Raw genomic sequence first — 27,222 nt, forward strand, 5'->3', positions numbered from 1 at the left:
TTTTTTCATTCTTAATGAAACTCAGAATGAAAGCTTTAATTTAAAAAAAACCAAAAACTAGCACTACTGATCAATGGCAACTTCTGCAGAACTACCCTTCCAACTCAAGCAGAATTCAGGCTCTGCCATACTCTGCTGCAGCAACACCAACACTTATTTGGAGCTATTAAGATTTTTAAATTATCAACAGTTTGGGAAGTCTACATCAGGGGAGTCTGGGGGAGAGAAAGAAAGAATGATTAGCAGGACTAGGAGTACTGTTAGTCAGATGTTGTTAGCTAATTCTCTTTCCATTTATCTTGCTGGGTTGAATGCTGAAGCCTTCCTGTTTGTTAATATATATATATGTGTGTGTGTGTGTGAGACAACTGAAAGATTTTTTTGATTTAATTTGCATTTGCGTGTAAGTTAAGCGTATTGCAATTTAAAATCACAAATTACAAACCAAGCATACTGCAGGTTGAAAAAAAACCCCAAAACAACAAACTATATTTTGGAGGTAACAGAGCTTCAAAAAGTTGTGGGTTTTAGGAGTGAAGATGTAGTGTTGTAACTAGGTTTGGAATTCGAGTTTTTGAGGGTAGGCCAACTTAGTGGTTTCCTCCTGTTTTTGACACATGACGAATTCTTGCTGAGGAAGTGGTCAAAGTTGCACATTCGGCTTGACTTTGAGATGAAAAAAGATAATTTAATAGTTAAAGGAGTGGGTGGTGCTAAATGGCAAACATGAATATGGAACACTGAAGTTTCACGGGGAGATGAAGAATGAAAGAGGTGAGAACAAGCAAGTTAGAGTAAGCAGTGATGCCTCTGAAAGCTACCATGTTTTGTATTGAGTAATACTGACTGCTGCAAATCAGGTTGGGCTATTACTGTCAGAAATACTAAAGAAAAAATACTGATAAATAACTAGATACCAGTATGTTTCTCATGACTAGTCCACATGTCAGCAATTTGGAAGAGTGAGAAGCTCTTTCCTCCTTAACTGACTAATCACATAAAACTGCTGGGTTAGATATATTTGGGGTTTAATTTTTGTGACTTTGAAACAATTTACTAACTAGTAAATCATAGCAATTGAAACTATTACTCTGCAGAAATTGAAATGAGCTCACCTAATAGCAGGAAGATAATTATTTCTAAGCTGACAAATATCAGAAATGTGTCTAAAAAATTAAAATCTGAAATGCTTTTGATTTAGAATGTTTTTAAATCTAACAAATATTTAACCTAATACCTCTAGTTGTGAGAGTATGAAGAAGGTTTGTTTGGGGTACCAGATGAAACTCATCTAGGTGAGCGTCATTGCTGTGTGAAGTCCAATTTCATATTGTTGCAATGTTTGGAGGAGTATTTCTATTATTAAGGAGCAATTCTGATCACACTCTGTGGACAGATTCTAGATCCATACTCAGTAATAACTTGTTATTGCCCAGGGAATAAACTCAGCACTCCTTAGACCTCTAACTGACCCAGTGGTAGTGGAGGAAATAATGAACATTTGTAACTTCAGCATAGATTTGAATATCTAGATAGTTTTTTACATGGTAAGTATGTCAAAACAGAGACTTTTATTTCTCATTCAGTAACTCTAAACAAGAAATAAGCAAACTGTTCTAAAAATAGATGATTGGGGTCTTTCACTAAATACAGAGTTACTGTGAAAACAGGTCTACTGGTTAAATCCCTGTGTTTCATGGGAAGGACAGAAGCATCAGATTATTTCAAAGCTGTTAATACAATAAGGTCGGTTTTATATATTCCAGGTAATTAGGGAGAAAATATGTGAAAAATAAAACTTGTTATTGTGGCAAAGCAGAGTCTGATGCTATAGATCACAAGTTATGATGTCAAAAAAAGTGATAATGAACAATAGCAGCAGTTGAACCCTCTGCTTTTTCTATCAGACAGAATTTGATGTTGATCCTTACAACATAACAGCATTTATGTTTCAAGATTGAAAATGTTTTGTCACAGAACGAAGACAGGAACAATTAATTTTTTTTCTTATAATTGCAGGTTTTTTAAACTAACATTTCTGACAATTTCTATTAATTTTTTTTGCTTGCCAAATTAAATGTGCTTTTAAAGCAACTATGCTTACTATTAGAAAAATAGTACATTATTCACCCTGCCAACTGACAGTCTTCAGGCAAACTTCTCTTCTGTTTGAGTTATATAAACTGAAAAATGTGGGGAAATATTAATAGAAATGGGCACTGAACTATGAATAGTGTAACATTTTCAGTTTTTGTCAATCATATTTAGGCTTGATCGTCTCTTTATTTTACTGGACACCGGTACAACACCAGTAACAAGAAAAGCAGCTGCACAGCAACTTGGGGAAGTAGTGAAACTGCATCCTCATGAACTGAATAATCTCTTATCTAAAGTAAGCATCTTTTTTTTTTCCCTAGTATTTAATGGTGAGAATAAAAGTAGTTTAAAGGAGTGTGAGTTCTGTGAGAAGAAGAAAAAGCATGGTAGTCTTGTGTTCTCCAAAAGTAGGAGACTGAAGAAAACTAGGGGTCTGCTTCTGTTAAACCTGCTGTTTTATCAGCTTTTGAAATTATTACAAAGTGAGGTTTCACTTTGCATTCTGTAATGATACAATTCTATATATTCTATATCTATATCTAATTCTATATCTGTAAATTCAGATTTTCCTCTATAAAAGAAAGCTCTTCTGCCTTAAAAGATTTCTGCTCTTTACAGATTATTACTTGTGTGATAAAGCATTAAAAATATAGAAGGCTGCATGTCTTTGAAAGGGCTGGAAAGTGGAAAGAGATTTCCATTAGTTTGAGACTTCAATCTGGCCCAATCCAGTAAAATCACTAAAAATAGTCTGTATCTGACTGCTGGATAAGGCTCAGTGATCTCAGTTCTGTTCTTATTGAACAGGTGCTCTCACCACAATTGATGGTATCAGAGTGACCAAGTAACTGAGAATATCAAACTACTTTCAGAGAAAGAAATAGTTTTTCCAGATTTGTGACATAGTGATAAATCAGTTTGGAAGAGTGTATATTGCTTCAAGTGACCCATGTTGTCTCTCTTCTTGGGTTAAATGACTTCAAAGTTTTAAGGTCTGTTAATCTCTTTTGAACGTTTCCTTTTAGAAAACAATAAAACAAATTAAAACCAGAAAATATATCGAGCCTTGTTCACTAGCTGGAGGAAATCAAGCTTGAGTTTGACTGATGGGAGTAAATATATTTTAAATTCTTAATGTCTGGCTCTGCCAGGAGTTCTACCAGGAAATGAGCACTATAGAGAAGGCTGCTGGCATTTCTTGGTTTGTTTTCCTGTCCTTTGTTGTTGTTGTTTTGACTGCTGTTTTAATCCATAGCATTAAAAGTAAGTGTGTTTTTAATAGAGTGTAACAGCTGATGGATTTTATGGAAGTACATTTTAAGCAAATATCTATTTACCTGTTAATCTCTCCTTAAAGGTGTTAGTGTATTTAAGAAGTACGAACTGGGATACTCGTATTGCAGCTGGCCAGGCTGTTGAAGCAATAGTGAAAAATGTACCTGAGTGGAATCCAACTCCAAGATCAAAACAAGGTGCTCCTTAAACTAATTATGTATAACTCATTGTTTATCTTATGCAAACTGACTGCAATATGAGACTTTTCAATGGAACTGTATCATTCTGTTTTTTTATGAGCATAGACTTTTATATGCATGTAAGTGGGACTGTTAGTAAACCTCTTTGGCTTTAGATGTTCACTTTCAGTTGTGCCTGACCTTCGTTTCTTCGAAGATTCCTGTACTTGTGCTCTGTGCCCTCATAAAGCTTTTATAAACAAAAGGAATAACTAGTAAAATGATGAAATGTTTAACCAATCAACTTTGTCACTATATTTTGCAGGAACTCTTTTCTTTGCTGTACCCTTGCTCAGAGCACCTTTCTGAGGGAGGTGAAATGACAGCTTGCTCAGTCTTGTTCTGTTTGTACTCGCTTTGCATCTGAAATTGTCACGTTAGGGATGTTAGTTTCTTTTATTGTCAAGTTATGGACTTACTGTCAGTGATTTTGTCTAAACCTATTGGTACTGGCTGTGTTCACAGCTTTGTGGCACAGGTTCCAGAAATTCACTGACTGTTTAAATTAAAGACAGACAAACACACACATACCCCCAAAGCAACAACAACAGAACTCTTATCTGTTTTGAGGTGATCTTGTATTTGTTTCATTTAGTGCCTCCTGGTTCCGCTGATACAGAATTTGACAAGCAGGTTCTGCATTTGCCTTAATCCACTGTCTTTGTGATTTTTGTAAAGCATCATATTTGCTCTCCTCCAACAACTTCTCTTCATATTGAAGAGTTACGGTCTCTTCAGTCTTGCCTCACCAGACAGCTGCTTTGTCTTTTAAATATCTTCATTTGTCTTTGTGCTGTTTCTTTCTTGTCTTCCTTGAAATGCACAGAACTGCACACAGTCTACCTACATCTCTAGAATGCTGATACTTACACACAGTGACAAAATTGTGTGCTTTGTCATGTCTTCAGTGTCCTTCCTGTTGATGCCCAGTACTTAGTTGGCTGGTCTGGCTTTGACTCCTCAATGAACTGGTGAATACAGAAAACTGTCAGAAGTCCCTACAAAATTTGTATTGCATGTTAACTGCCAATTCAGAATTCACTGTTGTGTAGGCATGGTTTAGGTTATTCATTTTGCACCTTATCTAGTTCTTTGTCCATTAGTCTGTTTTGAGAGTTTTCCTTGGATTTCCTAATGCTGTTGTGACTTTGGGCTACCCAAGAGCTTATTGTCATCTCTGTGCTTGGAGAAGAGTTTGTAGTGAATTCTTTCCCATTGCTGAAGAGTGATAGAATTGGTTCTAAAACTGATCCCCAAAGGACTCCAAAGCTGACTTAGATCTTTAACCCCCTTTCAGTTTGTAAAAGGATGTTTTCCCCAGTTCTGTGCTAACTTGGTTCCTTTGATTTATTTTTCTTCTGTGAAACCTCGCCAAAAGCTTTTAAACGTCCACTGGATGCCCTCTATCTACTTACTGGAGCTCTTTAAGGACATTGATAATCAAGTTAATAAAAGGTGTTTGATTTTTTTCAGGAGCCATTCTGACTCCCAGTAAATCATATTTTTTCCATATACTTAATAATTTAGTTATAGAAACGTAGAATAGTTTGGATTGGAAAGGATCTTAAAGATCATCTAGTTCCACTCCCTTTACCACAGACAGGGACTTTACTATCAACCAAAGATAGAAGTTGACTTGGCTTGTCTAGTTCCAAGAATTACTTCTAGCATGTGTTTTGTACGTGGATATTGGGCAACCTGTAAGTCTTAGGGTACAGCACCTCTTTCAAATGTGTTGTCCAATTCTTGCATATCTGCCTATCAGATGACTGATGAAACTGAAAAGGTAATAATGTGTGTTTGAGAAAAAGGTACCATTTAACAGGGCTGACAGGCTATGCAGGCATTTGTTTCTTTTATTTCAGTTAAACTGTTGGTAGTAGTCAAACAGATGTTTCACAGTGTCTGGTTGCATTTAGGTTCTTCAGCTTGCAACAATCACTTCTCTTTTTGTATATGTGTAATGAAGTGTAGGCGATGTTTATTTTGTGTGATATTTTGTGCACTTTGACTCCTGCTGTAAATGAACAAACTTTCATAAATGAGAGGAAACACAGCAAACTAAATGCTGTAATTCTTGTAGGCAACAACTGTATTTGTACTCTCAGTTGTAATTCAGGATGTGAGTGTGCTGGTTTAAGTGGGAATAGCCAAATCTATTTGGATACTAAGGTACATGTGAGTAGGAGCCACAAAACATGCTAATGTTTGCATGTTGAGGAGAGGGAATATTTTGAAAGTGAATTCATAACCAGGAAATAAGAACTCCTCGTGAGGAACAAATATGTTCTGTATCAGTGTTGAACTGCGCTGTACTTGAAGTTGGATTTGAGAAGAGCTCATAGTTGTCTTCAGCAGCCTTTGTTAGCTGACTTTTTCCCATACCTGTTAAGACTACTCTCCAGCTTCCCTACCAGGGATGCTTGGCTGTCAGGATTATGCTATAGGTGAGGTACTTGATAGAACTATGTGAGTCATATGCAGTTCAAACTGTAAATTGACTGTATGTGTACAGGGAAGGACTAGTGTTAATGTCAAAGATTTAAAAAAGCTAAACTTATCAAGGGAAAAACTTTTGAATTCTTTTTCTACTCAGTTAGGCACATCAAGTGACCTAAGACAAAGTCTGTCTCTGTGAAAAGCGAGCCTTTGCACTTCATGAATCAAAATGCTGTATGTCTCACTCTTTTGGAGGATAGAAATTATTTCTTGCTCTTGCTTAATCTTCTGCTAGAATTTTGAACAAAAATTCATCATATTGTCCTTAATATTTTTATTTTCTACCTAGAACCAGGCTCAGAAAGTCCTATGGAGGATTCCCCTTCAACAGATCGGTTGCGTTTTGACAGATTTGATATCTGTCGGTTGTTAAAACATGGTGCATCTCTTCTTGGATCTGCTGGTGCAGAATTTGAAGTCCAAGATGATAAATCAGGTATATCTTTATCTTTTACTTGCAGACAAGAGAACTTACTAATTTGCAAAAGTTTGTTGTGGCAGTTTTATGAGTCTAACCATCCATGGATTCTCAGAATACTAGGAAATAACAAAAGAAAATATTCCCCAACATAAGTGGTTTGCATTACCTTTTTCAAGTTAAACAGGTTTTTTTTGGGGGGGTGTGTATTGTCTGTTTGTTTTCTCCCTTAACAGAATTATGATGTGTACAGGATGAAGAGAGTGGAAACCTGAAAGAGAGCAGAAAAAACAGTATTAAGGCTTCTTTATAGTTACTGTAAATTTCATTAAGAAGGGCAGGAATTATCACCACTTTTTCTTCATTTAAACAGTGTTCCAAAATAGAGAAGTAGAATGCAGCTTATTTAAAAGCTTAAAGGTTTCAAGTATAGAAAGATTGCATGAAAAATACTGTGACAAGACTGTTGAAGTTGGAAGGTCAAATACCAGTGCCTGTGTCATGTCTTTTGTTTCAAGTGACTTGTCTAATTTTTATGTAACTTTTTAGTTGAGACTTGGTTTATATCAGTGTAATGACATTGAATTATTTTAATCTAAGCTACTTCTTTGCTATTACTGTACTTCCCTACTCTAATTCCAGTTCAGTGATGCTGTAGATAAGGATCTGACTGCATAGCCCTGATTCCCTTGTTCTCTGTGTATTGAAGGGTTCTGTGCAGTGTACACTGAAGATCAGTAGCTCAGCAAGGAGCAGAACCTATGGCTGCTGAAACTTGAGCAGTGTCCTCTCTCTTAAGCCTGGCTGCTGATTTATTGCTTGCCATCTTTTTTGCTAGATTAATAAGGTGTTATACAAGGTTCCTCTCTTCTAATGAAACCCAATGCTTTAGTCCATAGAAATCTGATATTTATCCCAGTGTCATATGATTGCACATAAATAACTTTAGGAATGAAAATAAATAAAAATATAATATAACAAAAATAAGAAAATGAAACAAACTTTTAGTTGCTACTTTTTTTTAACTCGTGAGAAAATGCTTTCTTTTCTTTGTTTTGTAGCAGCTTCCCTTTTCAAGTAAGACGATATGAATGGATGTAAAGTAACTTAAATAATCTTTAGAATTAGCAGTCTGGCAATTTTTCCTAAGCTGATTTTATGAAAGGAAAAATATTTTGTAGAGAATGGAAGCTGTTTGTAATTGCCTGAATTTCAGGGACAATATTTTCTGCTTGAAAATTGATCAGTTTAAGTAGCAGTATAGTTAGAGTAGCAGGAAAGGTCTTCTGGGTATCAGCGTGATGTGTTTTAAGAGACTGTATTAGCCAAGTACAATTTAATTCTGTAAATTTTGGCTTATGTTGTATGCATTGAGCAAGTTTTCAGTAATGCATCTGTGTGGAAACCCAACACATCTTTCTCATAAAAACTTCTTTCCAGGTGAAGTTGATCCTAAAGAGAGGATAGCGCGCCAGAGGAAACTGCTGCAAAAGAAACTCGGCTTGGATATGGGCGCTGCGATTGGAATGAATACTGAGGATCTCTTCAATGATGAAGATCTGGACTATTCCCCTTCTTCAGTTTTACTAGTAAACAAACAACCTGTAGGTAAAACCTTGGGCTCTTTGACTGCAAGGAATAATACAGTGGGTTGAACTTCTGTGGTTATAGTATTTGTATTTTAAATATGGTTGACATCCAATATGGTATGCTTTGCCCTTCTGAATTCTTATGTCCCATAGTTGCCTGTTAGTATTATTTGATGTCAAACTGCCTCTCAGAGTTTGAAATGGAGGGTTGGGGAAGTTGAGACCAGTGTGGGTTTGAGAATTTTTCAGGACCTTCATTGAAAGAATTGACAATGAATGACTTTTCTTTCAGACTCTTCAGGCTGCTGAGTTAATTGACTCAGAATTTCGAGCTGGTATGAGCAGTAGACAAAAGAATAAAGCCAAAAGAATGGCTAAGCTATTTGCAAAGCAAAGATCCAGAGATGCAGTGGAAGCTAATGAGAAGAGGTATAATAGTGAACTGGTTTGCTTTTATTTCAGTTAAGCTGGGATTGTGATTTATCTGTTGAGAAACTTCCTACAGTCTTTGCATCTTAATCTTTTATGTGCAAATTGGGCTGATGGTGAAAAGCTTGTGTGCAGTATTTGTTCCATATACTTTAAGGAACTTCAGAGGCATCTTGAAATAATGGGATGCTACAGTTGAAATTTGTGCTTTGTCCCTGTTATTAAATATGGCTTGAGAATAATGCATGAAAGTGGGGGTTTAAGAAGATGTATCTTTAACTTTGTTATTGTTCAACTTTCTGATGTATACTGTGTTCCTCACTAGTTTATAGTGGCATATTATTGTATCTACTGTGTTTATAAGCAGTGAACAAAATTAATGATCTTATTTAGGAATTGCTGTGTTTCTTGGAAAAATCTGAGAAGGATTGTCAGTTTGTGACAGCATTCTATCTCCTCACTGAATTTTTTTTTCATGTAAACTTACCTATCTTGCATATTTCAGTGTTAAACCTCTCTGTTTTGTATTCTTGCCACACCTTATTGGATCTGAAGACTTCAATTGTAGAAGTAATTACTTCCCCTAAAGCATACTTCCAGTTCATAAACTTATACTTATTCCTTCTCAGCAATGATAGCACCGATGGGGAACCAGAAGAAAAGAGGAAAAAAGTTGCAAATGTTGTCATCAACCAGCCTGCTACAGACTCAAAAACATTGGTAGAAAATGTTCAAGAAGAGGTATGATGTATTGTTCTGCTGTTAGCAGGAATAACCATTCAGGTTTTTAGCAAAGTAATTTGAAGCCAAATTCCTTTATAGTCCCAAATCCTTTAGTCATTTTAGCATTAAGAGAAATGGAATGAAGAATGTCATTGCCAGCTTACTTTTGTAGATAATGAAGCAAGACAGCTTCAAACTGTGTTTACAGCACTGAGGAAGAAAACATATTTAATCCACTGGTAGCAGTTTGACCCAAATGAATGTGAGTAGGGTGGCTACAGGTGTCAGACCTGGGTATTAAACTGTAAAACTGTGCTAAACACTTAGATGGTAGGATTACAGTTAGCCACAAATAATTTGATCTAAATGTTCATGTACACTTTATTTAATCTTTGCCTTACTTTAATTAGGCTTAATTTAGAATTAAGTTCTATCTTTAACAGTTGATGATGAAAAACCTGCAGTTGCTTCAATAGACTAAAAAACTGACAATTTCTAAGAAATGCTAAACCAGAATACAAATGGTTCATGGAAGTTTATTTCAGACTTTATCTAGATTAGTCTGTATTCTCCAAAAATAAGAAATTTCCAGACATAGTTTTGTAATTACATTTTTATTTGGGAAAAAATGATTGGAAAATGAATTTGAAAGATGAATGATAACTGCAGGCTGAACAGCTGCTGATTGCTGGCTGCCTTTCAGTCGCTTTGTGTATGTGATGATGTGAACTTACTAATGGTAATATAATTTCCTTTCCACAGCCACGTCAGTTTCCTGGTAGGAAATTTTGGGATAGTGGATACGCTTCTCGTTTCCAAAAATGTGGAATGTGTTTTGAATAGGATACTGTTTTATTACCAAATTAATTGACACAATTTCATTATACGGTGTATTTGCAAAATGCGACTTGCCTATTATGTTCTTTAAAGGCAAAGTTTGTAAATTTAAAGGATCACTGGGGAGGATAAGAAACTTTGCCTAATTTTTTGCCTTAGCATGGTTCCTAAAGGGAGAATGAGTTCCAGAACATTAAAATCAATTACCATAGAGAAGAGTTTACACTACTAACAGAAACTGCATTAGCTTTTTAAGAGATTAGGTGCACTTAGCAAAGTCTGAGCTGTGAAGGAAGATTGTTTTTTCAATTCTGTCCAGTAATGAAGAAAAATACTTAAGCTTTTGGAGGCTTATATATGCCATTTAAATACATGAAGATCATAAGTGTTCATCTGGTTCCTTTCTCTTTTAATCTCATACTTAAGAATTTTTTATGCATTTAGGCAAATGAGTGGCCTCTGGAAAGCTTCTGTGAAGAGGTGTGCAATGACCTCTTCAACCCTTCTTGGGAGGTAAGACATGTGCAGTATCTAAGGTGTAACTATAGATGAAAAAAAGGGCTTCAAGAGAAGTGCAAAAATTGTATGTGTGGAACTTGAGTATTTTGCTAGATATCAAAAACTACATCAACTGTAAATACAGATTACATAGCCAGGACAAATTGGCTTTTAGTGAACTTAAAGGGGAATTGAGAACAGATGTATAACGTATACTTGGGGGAAGGGGCAAAGATGTAAAGTAGTCACTCTAAGTGAGAATTATGGGAATACTGATATTCAAGCAAAATAAAAGCACATAAATCTATGGTCACAAAGCAATTCTTAATTGGTTGATTTTGGACAGATGAACATTTAAGTATATGATTTGATATAACTGCCTACAAGTCTAGTACTAATTCAGCTGTAGTTGAAATGTCTCTATTAAGAATACAATACTGTTGTTTCAGTTATCCAACATCTCCTGTTCCCTAGTATTTTAAAATTGGCTTTTCATTTCGCTTTTCTAGGTTCGACATGGTGCAGGTACTGGACTGAGAGAGATACTTAAAGCTCATGGTAAAAGTGGTGGTAAAATGGGAGATAGCTCTCTAGAGGAGGTAAGTTTCCAGTCATGTAGACTCCATACGTTGCTTAAACGAAGTTTAGAAAACAGACTTCTTAAAATACTTAAACTTTGCAGCAAGTGGGTGACCTGGGGGAATGTAAACCATGAGACTTGTCTGCTCAAAATTATCTGGTTGACATCACAGTATGCACTGATGAAACATTCTTTTTAAAAGACCTGTGCAGAAACCAATACTACTGTACTAGTATTAGTACTACTATACTACTGTATAAGTAACCATTAATATGTTGATTGTGTATAAAGTTATTAAGCACTAGCTTCCATACTGGAAAATACTGTTTTCAAGTCATGGTAAAGCTGTGCTGAAACTAAATTGACAAGTTGATTATATAACTCTAGTGAAATCTTAGAGTGTCTCATTCTACTTGCTTGAACAATAAGGTGACTCTGTGAATCTGCTTGCTTTGTTATGAGAAAAAGTTTAGTGTTTTTAAAAGGAAAACAGTTTTTATAAAATAACCTGACGGTTACAGCTTATTTACTAATAGTGAATCTCGTCCAGATTAATACTGACTTTGCTGTAAAAGCAGCTGAGAGGGCTTGTGGTTTAGAGTGGAAGATTGAGGAGATGTAAATCAGTCTATTTCAGCATACTTTGTACTTAGGGAAAGCAAAAGCTTCTATCTCTTCTTGCTTCCACGTGGGGTAGTATTTGTTCCATGGAGATTGCTGGGTAATAAGAATGCAGGCTGCAATTATAAGATACTTTTTAAACCATTTCTTAACTATTTGTGGAAAGGGGGTGTGTGCTCCAGCTGTTGTACATGCTGTATGCTGGGTATAATTCTTTGACATGTATGGGAATATGAAATCCCTAATATGTACACTAAAATGACAGTTTTCAAGGGAAGTGGTGATCTAGTAGGCAGACAGTGGAGATGAGAAAGATGGTGCCTGAGCAGTTGCTTTTATGAGGCTTTTACTCTGAGATTGAAAACTACAGACTTATTGGTCTCTCACAGAGGCCAGAGCTTCAAGACAAGTTTGTTTTAAATTGCTTTGTTAAATCTGGTGCTGAAAAGCAAGTTCCTTTCACTGGGTCTCCCAGTGCTTTATAGTTTATTTATAAATATGCTTCAGACATATTAATGGACTTGCCTAGGATGAGTTGACATGGGTTGGTATAGGTTATCTGGATGACTTTACCTTTGTATACTGTATAGGAATAAAATTGTCTGTCCAGCCTAACGAGGTGCTCTCTAGCTGTTGTGTTTTAACCCCAGCTGGCAACTAAGCACCACACAGCTGTTTGCTCACTCCCCTCCATGGGCCCCTCTGCTGGGATGGGGTGGATAGTCATGAAAAGAGGAAACTCATGGGTTGAGAGAAAAACAACTTAATTGAAATCAAGTAAAATCTTATAATAGTACTAATGATAGTAACAGTAATAATAATAATGGAAAGGGGAATTAAATGGAAAGGTGAATTAAAACCCCAGAAAAACAAGTTCTGCACAATACAATTGCTCACCACCCACTGATTGATGCCCAGCCTGGCCCAAAGCACTGATCAGCCCCTTCTGGGTAACTCCCCCAATTTATATTCTGACCATGACATTCTGTGGTGTGGAATATCACTGTTCAGATCACCTGTCCTGGCTATGGTTGCTCCCTGCTTTTTGTAGATCTCCTCACTGGCAAAGCATGAGACTCTGAGAAGTCCTTGACTTAGTGTGAGCATGACTTGTCAACAACCAAAACATCAGTGTGTTATCAACATTATTCTAGTACTTAATCCAAAGCATGGCACTGTACCAGCTACTGAGAAAAACCTAACTCTATCTGAGTCAAAATCAGGACACCAGCCTTTCAGTAAAGGTATTATGTTTTTTTAAAAAAGTAACCAAAACCAGGTTATGATGTTTGCAGTAACCCAGGTGAGCTGAATTAGTGCTGAGTACTTTGCCTTGACTGACTGTGCAAGGTGACTGTATTGAGTCAGTTTGAACATTTGTTGTATCTCTTACAAATTTTAGCTAAAACAAGCATATCAGAAAATGTTTTATGAACATAGTCAAGGTGTTTGATTTTTTTCTCTTTTTTACAGATGATTCAGCAGCATCAGGAGTGGCTAGAAGACTTGGTTATTAGACTTCTTTGTGTGTTTGCATTAGACCGATTTGGAGACTTTGTTTCAGATGAAGTAAGTTAAGTTTGAGAGGCAGATCAGCAGTCTTCTGCAGGAGACAACACTGCAGCAATAGAACACTGACAGTAGTACAGCACAGATAACACTGTGCCTTGTTACAGTGCTGCTGCATGTGCCTGTTGTAACTACTCACAGATGCTTATTAAAAAGTAGCTGATATATAAATACCTTGTTTGTGTAGCAGTTTGGTCATCTGACTACTCAGATTGATTTCTCTCTAAGTCAAATTTCATACAGAAGTATCTGTTTTATCATTTCCTTTTTCCTAGGTGGTAGCACCAGTACGTGAGACTTGTGCTCAGACTTTGGGAGTAGTATTGAAACACATGAATGAGACTGGAGTTCATAAAACTGTGGATGTTCTCCTGAAGCTGCTTACACAGGAACAGTGGGAAGTGAGACATGGTGGTCTCCTAGGAATAAAGTATGCTTTGGCAGTACGTCAGGTAATAACCCTCATGACAAATTGTAGAGACCTTTGGATCAAAAAACTCTGCTCCAGGTAGAGGATGTGGCTGAACAGTAGATATGATAAAACAAGTTTGCTTGCATTGCAGTCTCGTGGGTTATGAGATGTGTGACTGCACTTTTATATCCAGGCTGCAATTATATAGTGAAGCTGTACTGTTGTAACTTGATAAGTTACTTGCACAGAACATTATAAATAGAGGCTGTGCTTGCCTAATTTTGATGATACTTTAATGTGTGAAGCAGCAGAGCTGAATGCTACAAGAAGTTTAGTCTATTTGTCGTTTGTATTCTGCAAACACTGAGCTTTGAGCTGACATTTGAGTTCATTCAAATTTATAACCTAAGTTTTTAACTTCATGAATGGTAACTTAGAATACTTATAGTCTTGAATGGGTAGCTTTTCTTTAAAACAAACAGGTTAATTAACACAGAGTACATCTCAATTGTTTGGATCATTACATGCTTTTTAAGTTTAAAAATTCTTTTGATTTTTTTTTGACAGGACATGATCAATACTTTATTGCCTAAAGTATTGCCTGCAATAATTGAAGGTCTGCAAGATCTGGATGATGATGTCCGAGCTGTTGCTGCAGCATCTTTAGTACCAGTAGTGGAAAGCCTGGTCCAGCTTCAGTCTCAGAAGGTGACTAAACTGTTTTCCATAAGTTCTGATTGAAAAGTTCACTTTTGGTCAAAATGAAGAAAATAATGCTTAGAGGCAGCACTGGATTTTTTTTCTCTTTTTTTATATATAGTAATCTCTTGTTCTTATTTGTGTAGGTGCCTTTTATTCTTAATACCTTGTGGGATGCACTTCTGGAGTTGGATGACTTGACAGCTTCCACAAACAGTATCATGATCCTTCTTTCATCCCTTCTGACTTACCCTCAGGTCCGCAAATGCAGGTAACTTTTTAATTAGTATTGCTTCAGTATTACGTGCTTGAGTGTTCACTTATTTGCAAGTTGTAATAATGCGTGTCTTTCAAATCATGTGTCAAGGAGATGCCTAATTTAAATCAATATTTTAATTTTACTCTTGTTTTTCCTTAAAGTGAAGGTTAGGATAGGACAGTGCTTCTATTTTCATTATGATTGTGAAATGCAACAGAAGAATGAAACAATTAGACATTGTTTATATGTGACTTCTTTACCTTCTCTCTCCATTCATCTTGGCTATTTTAGTAAAGGATATTGGCTCCACTCATATGGTGGTCCTGCCCACAAGGAGCAGACAAACTCCAAACAAGAGATCAAATTGTGTACATTAAAACACATGTGCATACCTGTAGAACTTTGCTCTTGGAACGGTTCTGGAGAAAGCTACAAACATGGAAATTCACATTAGTAGGACACCCAGTAATTCTGTGACTAGTTCCTCTCTGTTTGGGACTCTGGCAAATTAAAGAAATTGCATCTTAATATGTTAAATTTTTCATAATACACATGGTAAACTTACTGCATCTGCACTTAAGGTAGATGCTTTATGCATTTTCTCTCTCATATGATTGGCATTGCTGGAGCTGGTTTCATTATTTGTAAAGTCATAACTTTAGGTACAACTTCAGGCCTAATAGTAAGTTCAAAACAGAAACAGCCCCTCCTTTTTTTTTCTAACAGTTGAACAAAGGCCAAAGTATAATGGGTGGTGGGAAAAACATGGTAAAAATACATGCTTGAATTGACTAGTTTTCTAGTCAGTGGGTTTTTTTTTTCTCCTGTAACTGTCTTTCATCTCCCCTTCCTCTAGTATTCAGCAGTCACTCACAGTTCTGGTCCCACGTGTGTGGCCATTCTTGCACCACACTATATCTTCTGTGAGAAAAGCAGCTCTGGAAACGTTATTCACGCTCTTGTCTACCCAAGACCAGGTAAGAATTAGTTATTAGTGTTTTAATGTGATACCTATTGGAATATGCTTAGTCATGTGATATCCTTGTTTCAGAGTTCTTCAACATGGTTGACTCCAATTCTGCAAGACATGTTGAGGCACATATTTCAGTTTTGTATCTTGGAAAGCAACCAAGAAATTCTGGATCTTATTCACAAGGTATTTGCATGCCTTACCACATAGGTATATAGTGTTTGTGTATCCTGCTCTTTCATATCCTCTGTGCAGATAAAAAATAGTGTGTTCCTGTTAATTATTTTGTAATTGGCCTATGTGATGCTTTACTAGAGAGTGAATGAGAGATGGTTCCTACAGTTTATCAGCATATGTATGATTTTATGTAGACCCTGTAGAAATTTGTCATGATTTTCACTATGGTTCTTTCTTTCCCAAGGTATGGCTGGAACTGTTAAACAAGGCATCTGTACAGTATGTGGTTGCAGCTGCTTGCCCATGGATGGGAGCCTGGCTCTGCTTAATGATGCAACCATCTCATTTGCCCATTGACTTAAACATGTTGCTAGAAGTAAAAACTAGATCAAAAGTAAGTGAAATGTGACCTCACTAACTGTTCTGAGGAAAGTATGAAATTGCTTAGCTGTATATGAAAACACATTCTAAGGATGTTAGAGGGGAGTGGTGCTGCCTTTCTAGAACTCTAAATGTCAACTGTCTTATAAACCTCAATTTTGTAGAGCAAAAGAGTTCTTGTCAGGTTATCCATGAGAATAAAGTTCTGCCATGCAGTATGCTCTATGTGAATATTTCATAAAATCTTTATTTACATGGTTCCAAAGCCATCTGTTTGCAGGACTGAGCTAAATCTGAAAGCATTGTGTTTCTTCTGAAAACATGCTGAAAGATGTTTCCTTTTCCCTCTGTGTATTTACCAGCTATATGTTGAGTATTAGTCTTAATGTTATAGTCAAGGAATATAGCATACATTTAACAGGACCATAGAAGGCTAGTAGTGGAGAGGTGATTTGCAAGTATTAACTACTTTAAGAAGCCTCTTATCAAAGAAATATTCTGTCTTAGTCCAACTTTTATTGGAAGTGTTATGGAATATGAATTCATGTTTTCATTACAAACATACTTACTTGCAACCTCTCCTTTTTTCCCCAGGAAAAGGCAGGTGCTAAACTGCGTCAAGGTCAAACCCAGAATAAGGAAGTGATTCAGGAATATATTGCTGGGGCAGACAGCATTGCAGAAGATCCAGCAACAAGGGATTATGTTGTCATGCGTGCTCGGATGATGGCAGCAAAGTCAGTTTACTGAAAATATGAAAAAGATACTTAAAAGCAATGTATTTTTTTCATTACATATAGCAGCTTTTCCAAAATCTAATTATGTAGACTATTTTGGCATCTTAATTTTTAATCATTAATTGCAAAGTAATTGTAACACTAAAGTGACTGTTCTTTTCCCTCTTGTCAGGTTGCTGGGAGCACTTTGTTGCTGCATTTGTGACCCAGGTGTAAATACTGTTACTCAAGAAATAAAGCCAGCTGAATCATTAGCTCAGCTCCTGCTCTTCCACTTGAATTCTAAATCTGCCTTGCAGAGGATTAGTGTTGCGTTAGTAATCTGTGAGTGGGCAGCCTTGCAAAAGGTAGGGTGTTTCTGCAGCAAAAATAAATTTTACTTACTATCTCAATCCACTGCTTGTCATGAACTACTTAGCCGAAATAAGATTTCAGTTGATAAGCTAAAATGGTATTTATACATCTAAATAATAAAATCATGATTCTTAGACAATGGAGGAATACAGTACTCAGTAGCTAAATGCCAACTGTCAGAATTATGAATCAGTAAATATGTTCACATTTTTTCTACAAATAAGTCTGTTCTCAAGATGCTTGTTATCCAGGGTCAACCTTCCTTTTAAGGTGACTGTCTTTCCTCTATTCAGTATCATTTCTAGAGGCAGACTGAAAGTTTTGCTCCTAATAATTTATATTCTGGGCTATGAATGTTAATGGTCCCTCTGAAAACTGGATTTTTGTAGCTAGATTGAGCTGTTTAGCACCCAAAACTGAACAAAAGAAATTGTGATTACTCAGAATTGTAAACTGTCTTTTCCTGTTACAGGAGTGTACAACTGTGGCTATTTGTGTGCAGCCTCGTTTACTTGGGGTCCTTTCTGAACATCTCTATTACGATGAAATTGCTGTTCCTTTTACCAGAATGCAAAATGAATGTAAACAACTCATCTCATTATTAGCTGATGCACACATTGACATTGGAAACAGAGTAAACTGTAGTGTATTTACAATAGATCAAGCTAATGAGCTGGTAAGTAGAGGCATGCCCGCCCTTCCTTCAAACCTATTCTTGTCTTGAAATACATCTTCCACATAATTATTACATAGACAATAACTTTCAGAAATAATGTGGGGACTTTACATATCTCATGTCAAAGGATGTGTACAGAAACTTACTGTTTCCTCTGCGGTGTTTACAGTCTGACAAAAATCAAGAGCAGTGCAAGGTACATACTTAAGAGGAGAAAAAAGTGAGTGTTACGATTCCAGGTGTGGATTCACTATTGAAATCCACACAGAAGAAACTAAAGCAGGCTGGAACCCCTTCAAAACCACTGTCAAAAGACTAGGAAATAAATTCTAGATGACCTGGCCCCCTGCCTCTGACCTTTTAATCTCCTTTTAATGCCAAATCTTTCACAGGAAACAGTAGTCAACTGAGTGGGGAAGGATATGGAAAGCCCTGCAACTACTTTGTTGTGCTGATTTTTTTTTTCCTTAGACTTTTATCCCAGTCTCTTTCCTCAAAAGAGAAACGACTTAGAAACAACTTGTTCATGCATGAGGCCTTGCACATCCTTTTTAGATTCTTGTATTCACATTCTCCTTTGCTTACCTGTCACCTGCTTATATATTTCCAGAATACCTGGATAGAACTGGTAGATATGGGACAATCTAAACTTGGAGTGCATGAACTGCTCTTTGGAAATTTAGACTTGAAATTCTTATAAGATGCCTGATTTTTCCCTTTGAACTGCAGTTCAAGATTCCAGAAACTACATCTTGGAGCATTTCCTGTTACTTGCTGAAAAAATGGAGATATTTGGTCAAGTGACTCATATTCTGCCATGAGAGGATGTCCCGTTTTACAGTAAATGAAACATTTGTAATTATTTTTTTTACCTTTTCTTAGGTTACTTCTGTTTTCAATGAAGTGACATCATCCTTTCCTTTGAATCCTAAAGTTCTGCAGCAGTTGGACAGTAAGCGCCAGCAGGTCCAAATGACTGTTACAGAGACAAATCAGGAATGGCAAGTGCTGCATCTGCGAGTGCACACATTTGCTGCATGTGCAGTTGTGAACTTGCAGCAACTTCCAGAAAAACTAAATCCTGTTATAAAACCCTTAATGGAAGCTATCAAAAAAGAAGAGAATACACTTGTACAAAACTATGTGGCTTCATGTATAGCAAAGTTGCTTCAGCAGTGTACGACAAGATCTCCCTGTCCCAACTCAAAGATTATAAAAAATCTCTGCAACTCCCTCTGTGTGGATCCACATCTTACCCCACTAGCAGCATGTCCTGCACAGCCTCAGAGTAGCCATGAAAACTCAAAAGGTACAACATCTAAGAGTGCCAACATTCTTAAAATATACCTGTGCTTATTTCTGAACTGTTAAAATGAGTATTTGAGTGAGTCTTGTTTTCAGTGATTTTAAAATGCCAGCAACTGAGTTTTTATTAGTAATGGTTTTATTTAGGTATTTTAAACTAAATTCTTGTGCAACTAATGTGTATTGTTTTCAGAACATACATGTATAAAAGACTTCAGTTCCAATTTTCAGTTATTGACATTGTCCTCTTATGATCGTATTTCACTTATATATGCTACAAAGCTTTTCTCTGGAATTGAGTAAGTATGGGAATTAGAGTAGCCTGTTAAAAAAAGTGACTTGTGTTACATTCCATAGGCTAATAGTAAGATAAAAAAAGATGAGGATAGTGGTCAAAATGAACAAATAATCCTGTACATGCAGTGGTCATGGATTCATTAAATGGCTGTCCCGCACTGCAAATGTGTGCATTGAATGAACAACACAAATTAAGATCTTAATAGTCTAAGATTCTTACCTGCTTTAAGGCTTGACCACTGTACATTTTACTTATTCTTTATGAATGTCCCTCATCTCAGAGTAGAATAACATTATATGATTAAAAAAGAAGCTCTTTAGTATAAGTAGAAACATCAACAAATCCAAAGATACTGATGACATCTGTTACTGTATCATGACAGAAGTATTGAACTGTTTGTAAGGGACACAGAACGTAAGTTCGTTTAAACTTTAGAACGTAATTCATTTTTATATGAAATAAAATTATGCAAACTTCTTATATTTGATTGAAGTTTGTTACCTGTGCTTCTTGCTGAATAAGAATTTGTGCGGTGGTTTGCATGCTTTGATTTTTCATTCCAAGTCTGTAATGTGCTGCTAACAGAGTAACTGTGTTCTGTACTGAAGTGCCATTGTCCTCAAGGATGGAAAAAGTTGGGCTTTTTTTGAAGTGCAATCAGCAGATGACTTACAGGTAGCTGTCACCTCTGCCAATGTGTTAAACTGCAGCTTAAATTGTTGACAGCTGTTCTCTCTTCCTTTAGGGCCCAACTCTGATAAAGATGGAATGCAGCATACAGTTACTAAGCACAGGGGAATAATTACACTCTACAGACATCAGAAAGCTGCTTTTGCCATCACAAGTCGGCGAGGTCCTACTCCAAAAGCTCCAAAAGCCCCTATTGCAGATCTCCCCACAGGCAGCAGTGGAAGCATTCCTACAGAGCTCGATGAGGTACACTTCACAAGTTGGAATTTGCAACTTCACAGCCACCCCTCCCTTCTGTTACTTTGAATTCACTGGAATTGATATCACTGTAATAGGGATGCCCAGGATCTCTTCGTGAGAGAACTGAGCTGATATGAAGTTTTGTGATACAAGCAGCATGTTTGTATTTTAAATCTTCAGTGTGTCATTAAGAAAACTAATAACTCCTGAAACTTACATTTACTGCAGATTAGAAATATCAATATAAATTCATACGAATAGATTTCCACAAACTGCTGTGATTGTGTCCTGTTACACATGCCGGTCATCTTGATGTGTGCTGGATGCCTCTGAAGAATTTAAACCAGCAATTGAAATGTGACTGGCTTTAGAATGTGTGTGCAACTTCCACACTTATTATTCTAAACTTTTTTGCTACTGTTTTATTAATTTAAAATCTGTATGTTTTAATAAGATCCTAGTCAAGACTGTGATTCCTAAACAGTGTTGTGGATTTCGTTCCTGATTTGTTACTGTTTTTTATCAATTCTGCTTTCCAAAGAGAGTGGAACAAAGAGCAGGGGGTTAATAACAAAGCAAGTATTGTTTTTCATAAGTTTTGCTACTGTTCTTGGTGTCACTGTATTGGCAATATCTAAGGTTCTGGAACTGGAACCAGTTGGAAAATATCATACTGAAATGGACCTGTGTCAGCAAAAGCCAAATATCAAATTCATAGACTTCAAATAATCTGATATAAAAGATTTATTTTTTTTTTTACCTCTATAAAGAATAAAGTAACTAACTTGGGGGGGAAAAAATCAGAATGTAGTGTCATAGGTATAAACCAAATTGAATGCCTATATAATGGGAGCTTCCTTGAAAGTAATTGTTATTTTTAAATGTGTCTGTCCTCACTACTTTGATAAATTGCTTAATTCTAGGCTCAGAAACCTTATGTTGTACAGAGAAGAGGAGCTGAATTTGCCTTATCTACTATAGCTAAACACTTTGGTGCTGAAATGGCAACAGGATTGCCACATCTCTGGGATGCTATGGTTGGTTCATTACGGAACAACATTCACATAAATAATTTTGGTAACTACACTTCTGATTTAAGCTGGGAGGGCTGGTAGGCTGGGGGCAATATATCAGACTTAAACTGAACACCTTTTTGTTTTTACTAGACCGGAAGTCATTACTGGAAAAAGGAGATGCTCCTGCCCAGGAGCTGGTAAATTCCTTGCAGGTTTTTGAAACAACAGCAGCTTCAATGGATACTCAGCTACATCCTCTGGTAATTAGCTTTTGTATGAAACACTTCAGTCTGTTCATTGCTACTGCTTTAAATTATTGTTTTGTAAGGCTTCTTTTTAGATCTTGTTCCATTTTGCTCAAATAGTCCCTCATTAGTCTGCCTGTTCTCCAAGTCCTGTATCCTACTCTTGATAAACTCAAGACATAGCCTTCAGCAGTTAAGCTGTGCACTTGTAAAGCTTTTTTTACCCCGTGTTCTGTAGAATATTAAATTCAGTATTTGTTCATGCAGGTTGTAGAATAAACCACAAAAGCAAACAGCTACCTACAATTTAGCCTTGGCCTATTCTTTTTTGGATAAGATTGTTTCTGAAGTTTGAGTTATGATAATATTTGTGCTATTCTGTTGCATTGACATCAGCATCTTGGCTCTGCTTTATTTTAATCCTGTATTTCCTAAAACTGGAGAATGGACTGATAATACAATGCTTTCTCTTTGTAATGAAAGTATAGATAAAAATGTGGTTATGCTGCACTATGTGGTTGACTGAAATTATTTGTCTTGCAATAGTCTGACATGTAGTTTCTGTGGCTGGAGTGGGAGCAAAATGGTAGTGATAAAGAGAGTTTACTGCCTGACTACTGTGTAACAGGCTGAAGGTTGTCAGAAAGGCCGCCTGTGCAGGGAATGCAAAAATTGTGGGAAACTTCAGTTTACCCTCAATTAGACCAGATTTGATTATTTAAAAAAAAATTTCCTTCTTTGAACTGACTATTTCTACTCAGGAGAGAGATCCTGGAGTTAGAATGGTTCTGTGAAAGTATCAACTGAATCTAAAGTACTGGTAAAAAAAAAAGTTAAAGAAATGGAGGAATTCTTATGCCTGCATCTGAACACAGTTTTCAGTACTAGCCTATCTGCAGTACTATATTTCAGAATAAGTATAGTAGCTCTGGAGAGGCATAGAGAAGGGCAGCAGGATGGTAAAAATACTTGACAAGGCTCCCATGCAAGGAATAAGTAGGCCAGAATTCTGGAAAAGATGGGTAAAATGAATGGCTGTAGAATTCTGAGCAGATGGAGAAGATTCATGTGGAATTTTCTTACCAATCTTAATAAACTGCTAAAATGGTTTTGAGTGCATTTTGCATATGACATGGGAAGACTTCCCATGTATTTTATATGTATACATATGTGTGGTGTGTAGCTATTGTGTAGATTAGTTTTGAGGGTGTTAATTCTTTATGCAGGTTTGGAAAATCACAGAAAGTGAAGGAAGGTGGAATTGGTTCACCAAAGCTAATATTTAGGGATCTTCACATTAGGAAAAACCTGAGCATCGGTTTAAGATACCTGATATAAAAGTGTATTTATACTGATGAAAAAGAAGACATAGATACAGACATACCCCACTGGGAAGATGCAGATTCCTTCTGAGTGTCTTTCTTATCACACAGAATTAATGAGATTCCTAACATGAATAATTCATCTGCCTAAACACAAATGGGATGAGTCTAGGACAAATCTGCTAGCTGGAAGGAATTCTTAAATCTGTGTCTGTATTTAAGTGATAATTCTCTTTTTTTTTTTTCTTAATAAAAAGTTCTGAGTACTTAGTACTGTATTTTCAGTGTGAAACACATCCTTGCCAACTGAGGGCTTCTTTAATTTTCATTTGGACTAAACTCCTAGCTCTTTTTTTTTACTGTGAATTTTAACTGCATTGGGGAGTAATACTTGTTCAAAGTTCAATTGCCTGTTTCTTCTGAAACTATTTTTTTAGTTTTAAGCAGTTAGGTCTTGTAAAGGAGCCACTGCAAGCATTCTTAAATGACTTAAAAAGACTGTTTAGTTAAAAAAAATCACTAATTTGTTTATCATTCATATTAACCTTTCCCCCCCACCCTTTTCTCTCTTCAGTTAATACAGCATTTGCCTCACCTTTACATGTGCCTTCAACATCCCAGCACTGCCGTGAGACACATGGCTTCCCGTTGCGTGGGTGTTATGAGTAAAATAGCTACCATGGAAACAATGAATATCTTTCTAGAGAAAGTTCTACCATGGCTGGGAGCAATAGATGACAACACCAAACAAGAAGGTGCAATTGAAGCACTGGCATGTATCCTTGCTTGAGTATTCAGAAATGCAGAAACTTCTTTGCTATTGCTTAATTTGGGTGAACAAAAACTGTTGCCAGAAAAAAAAGGGAGGAGGAATGAAATAAAATATTAAGCTGTTTTCCTCCTGTGGAATGAAACTGAATAAACTTTCATTTCCATTGCCCTTATTTTATCCATCAGATGAAGGTTTGGTTTCTCAAACCATGCAGTTCACTGGGCTAAATGTTAATTGGGTAGATCAGATTTCCCTGCTTCTGCCTTGCTTTGTTACTAGAAATCTTGTTCATCTGAATGTAACGTATTAATGACTTTTCCATATTGAGTGTGAAGTCTGCTGGGTATATATTTGTCAGACAGTCCTGAACTGTTACAAACTATTTCCTTAATAACCAATTCAGGTGTAATGGAGCAGTTGGATGTTGGTATTGTTCCATACATTGTTCTTCTGGTGGTTCCAGTTCTGGGTAGAATGAGTGATCAGACAAACAGCGTACGTTTTATGGCTACTCAGTGCTTTGCAACATTAATTAGACTAATGCCTCTTGAGGTAAGCTCAAACTAAGTATATTGAGTGTATGAACTACCCTGTATCCACTTTTTCACCAGCTGCAAAGTTCAGGCTTCTGGCTTACTAAATGCTGAATAAGTAAATGGTTTTATAGATGTTGAGTCCCTATCAGATAATGGAAATGTCCTTTGTTAGTAAAATGAGCAAAATGGGTCCCTGTGTTAGCAATTGTCTAAATTAATGTTAAAATAAAATTTCTCCTTATAAGAAACTCATTTTAACTGTGTACCCAAAGTTAAAGGGTATATTTATTAATTGTGTGTGCAGTGCTTGTTCTGTTAGTTTGGGCTCAAAAGTTTTAGGAGTTACATGTGCACTCTCCCTAGGTATGTGTGTTGCTGTGTATGTGGTCAAGAGAAATGCATAAAAGCAGTACTGCTTTTAAAGGAAAAAACAAAATAACAATAGGGATAATGTGGATATAAGTAGAGTCACTTATTTCTAGTTCTTAAAATCAAAAAACCCTGCCCTACACATTTGGGCCAAATATTGTGTATTATGATGCAGTAGAGTTTAATCAGTGCAGACTTGCTGCAGTTTTTCACTTCTGCTACAATGTTCACACCTCAGACACTTTCTAATGTTGTGTATCAAGGACTACAATGCTTCTAAGTAACTTGACCACCAGATGGTAATAGAAGACAGTTTAGAATACATTTCCATGGTAATAATGAAAACCAATTGTCAATTTAATGGGTTTATTATATTTTTAACATAATAAAACCTTAGCATCTGATAACTAGCAATCTGCCTTAACAGGAGCACTTACTTTTTCTGCATGCTTACAATGAAATGTTGAAGTTGAAAGTTAGCAAAGAATGAATTAATTTCTGGCATGTTGATTCTGATGCCATTGGCACCAGTGTCCTTCTTTGTATGTATCTTAAACACAGTCCTGTGGAATACATATAGCTTAGGTTTTGGGGGTTTTAAAAGCTATTTTAATAGAATGTAGTGACCATCTCTTAAAAACATAGCATACTTGTTCTATTAATTGCATGCATATGCACAATCACATCATATTTCTTTTCCATAGTTACTAGGGAAGTGCCTTAGAATTTCCCTTTCTGGTTAAGGAAGTTCAATATCAGATACTGAACTATATTAAATATATATATGGGTTTTGAAGTAAAGCTAACTAAAGGTGGAGGTGACCCAGAAAATTGGGGTGACAGATGTGATGATGGGAAAACTGTTTCCTCTTCTAGTGTATATTACTAGCATGTCGGAGCATGTTTGGCCCCCAGATGGATTCTTTGGGCTTCTGGCCTGATGTGGGAAGTACCTAGGAAGCCACGATCTGCTGCTACAAACCTTGAAGGAGGTTTAGGTTTTTCCTTTTCTCAACAGTTTCCAACTGCTTGAATTCATCCTATGGATTTCAGTAGTGCTTTAGATATAATTCCACTAAATAGGAGAAAAATCCATCAAACTTTGGATAGTAGCTTGTGGTTTAAGAGAAAAGAGTGTCAAAGGCTTCTCTAGCTAGCCAGATAAACTCTGAGCTATTCTACCTCTAATCAGAGTCATAGAAGCTTGACCAGAATTTTCCTTCTTGTATCAAGTTTTTCAGTGTGTCCTTTAGGGCAGAATTTGTCACATCCTGGATGTGTTGACCCGCAGGTAGTCAAACAAGTATAGCACAAATACAGTATATAAACCCTGAGTTTGGATTCATGCAGTTGAGAAGATTGCAGATCTTTACTGTCTGTTTAAAATGTCTAAGCTAGTATGAGGTTTTATTTTTTCTTCTCTGTGTGACAACTAAGCCCTGTAGGCCTTACATTACTGCTTTAAAAATGTTATCCTAGGCTGGTATACCAGATCCACCAAACATGTCCGAAGAATTAATCAGGATGAAAGCTAAAGAACGTCACTTTCTGGAACAATTACTGGATGGAAAAAAACTGGAAAACTATGAAATTCCAGTACCAATCAAAGCAGAGCTCAGAAAATATCAGCAGGTAACAGCTTATACTTTGATTTTAAAAGAGCAGTAAGTTGCAGTCCAATACAATTTCATGGACTGGTAGGAGTTGTTCAGTATTGACTTCTTGCTTGTGGGTTTTTTGAAGGTTGTTTTTTTAGTTGTGCAATGTGTATCTTGGACTCCTGAATAAGGACGAAAAAATGAAGTAATGCATACTTCTTATACTGGCAAAATGATATTTATCCCCTGTCTAGATTCTGCTGGTTTTCTTAGGGAATGGCCAATGGGCTGTGCCTTGTTTAGGCTGACTGTGGCAGCTCACCTCTCCAAAGCCAGGCCTTGCTGGACTGTTTGGACATTTACATTTTTCCCTTTATCCCCCCTGCTTTGACGGAATGGGCTGTAGTGGATGCATTTATGGTGGGAACCAGCTCGTAGTTTGGCACTGATGGATGATAGAACATATGGATGTTTGAACTGAAGCATAACTACCTAAAGCCAGTTCTTACTTCTGAGGCACTCTTCTTTTTCTGATTTCAGGATGGAGTGAACTGGCTGGCATTTCTCAATAAATACAAACTTCATGGAATTCTTTGTGATGACATGGGCCTAGGAAAAACTTTACAATCCATTTGCATTCTTGCAGGTGATCATTGCCTCAGGTAAGCTTAAACAACATTCTTTAATGTTAGGTTTTAATGATAGGTTTTGTCTGTGTTAATGACTCTGGACATAGTCCTGGGCAACTGGCTTTAAGTGGCTGTGCTTGAACAGGGGGGGTTGGACCTGATG

The 27,222-nt window shown here is 36.5% G+C and overlaps 1 protein-coding gene across 2 annotated transcripts in view; it reads left to right on the forward strand.

Moving 5' to 3' along the window:
* Window positions 1-27,222, forward strand: part of BTAF1 (B-TFIID TATA-box binding protein associated factor 1) — a 48,833-nt gene that overhangs the window by 14,319 nt on the left and 7,292 nt on the right. For both annotated transcript variants that reach the window (XM_051800652.1, XM_051800651.1), the window contains 26 exons: window positions 2,269-2,392; window positions 3,455-3,569; window positions 6,400-6,546; window positions 7,969-8,132; window positions 8,410-8,546; window positions 9,176-9,287; window positions 10,551-10,619; window positions 11,114-11,203; window positions 13,279-13,374; window positions 13,650-13,826; window positions 14,354-14,494; window positions 14,632-14,756; window positions 15,601-15,721; window positions 15,796-15,900; window positions 16,136-16,285; window positions 16,867-17,009; window positions 17,182-17,356; window positions 17,836-18,039; window positions 18,922-19,348; window positions 20,388-20,578; window positions 21,496-21,649; window positions 21,739-21,848; window positions 23,730-23,931; window positions 24,331-24,479; window positions 26,312-26,464; window positions 26,971-27,092. In XM_051800652.1, coding sequence (XP_051656612.1) covers window positions 2,269-2,392; window positions 3,455-3,569; window positions 6,400-6,546; window positions 7,969-8,132; window positions 8,410-8,546; window positions 9,176-9,287; window positions 10,551-10,619; window positions 11,114-11,203; window positions 13,279-13,374; window positions 13,650-13,826; window positions 14,354-14,494; window positions 14,632-14,756; window positions 15,601-15,721; window positions 15,796-15,900; window positions 16,136-16,285; window positions 16,867-17,009; window positions 17,182-17,356; window positions 17,836-18,039; window positions 18,922-19,348; window positions 20,388-20,578; window positions 21,496-21,649; window positions 21,739-21,848; window positions 23,730-23,931; window positions 24,331-24,479; window positions 26,312-26,464; window positions 26,971-27,092 — 3,903 coding nt within the window. The remainder of the gene's footprint in view (window positions 1-2,268; window positions 2,393-3,454; window positions 3,570-6,399; window positions 6,547-7,968; window positions 8,133-8,409; window positions 8,547-9,175; window positions 9,288-10,550; window positions 10,620-11,113; window positions 11,204-13,278; window positions 13,375-13,649; window positions 13,827-14,353; window positions 14,495-14,631; window positions 14,757-15,600; window positions 15,722-15,795; window positions 15,901-16,135; window positions 16,286-16,866; window positions 17,010-17,181; window positions 17,357-17,835; window positions 18,040-18,921; window positions 19,349-20,387; window positions 20,579-21,495; window positions 21,650-21,738; window positions 21,849-23,729; window positions 23,932-24,330; window positions 24,480-26,311; window positions 26,465-26,970; window positions 27,093-27,222) is intronic.

This window comes from Manacus candei, unplaced genomic scaffold (assembly GCF_025592945.1).
Source record: "Manacus candei isolate 608988 ecotype Guabito, Panama unplaced genomic scaffold, ASM2559294v1 h1tg000050l, whole genome shotgun sequence".
Lineage (NCBI taxonomy): Eukaryota > Metazoa > Chordata > Aves > Passeriformes > Pipridae > Manacus > Manacus candei.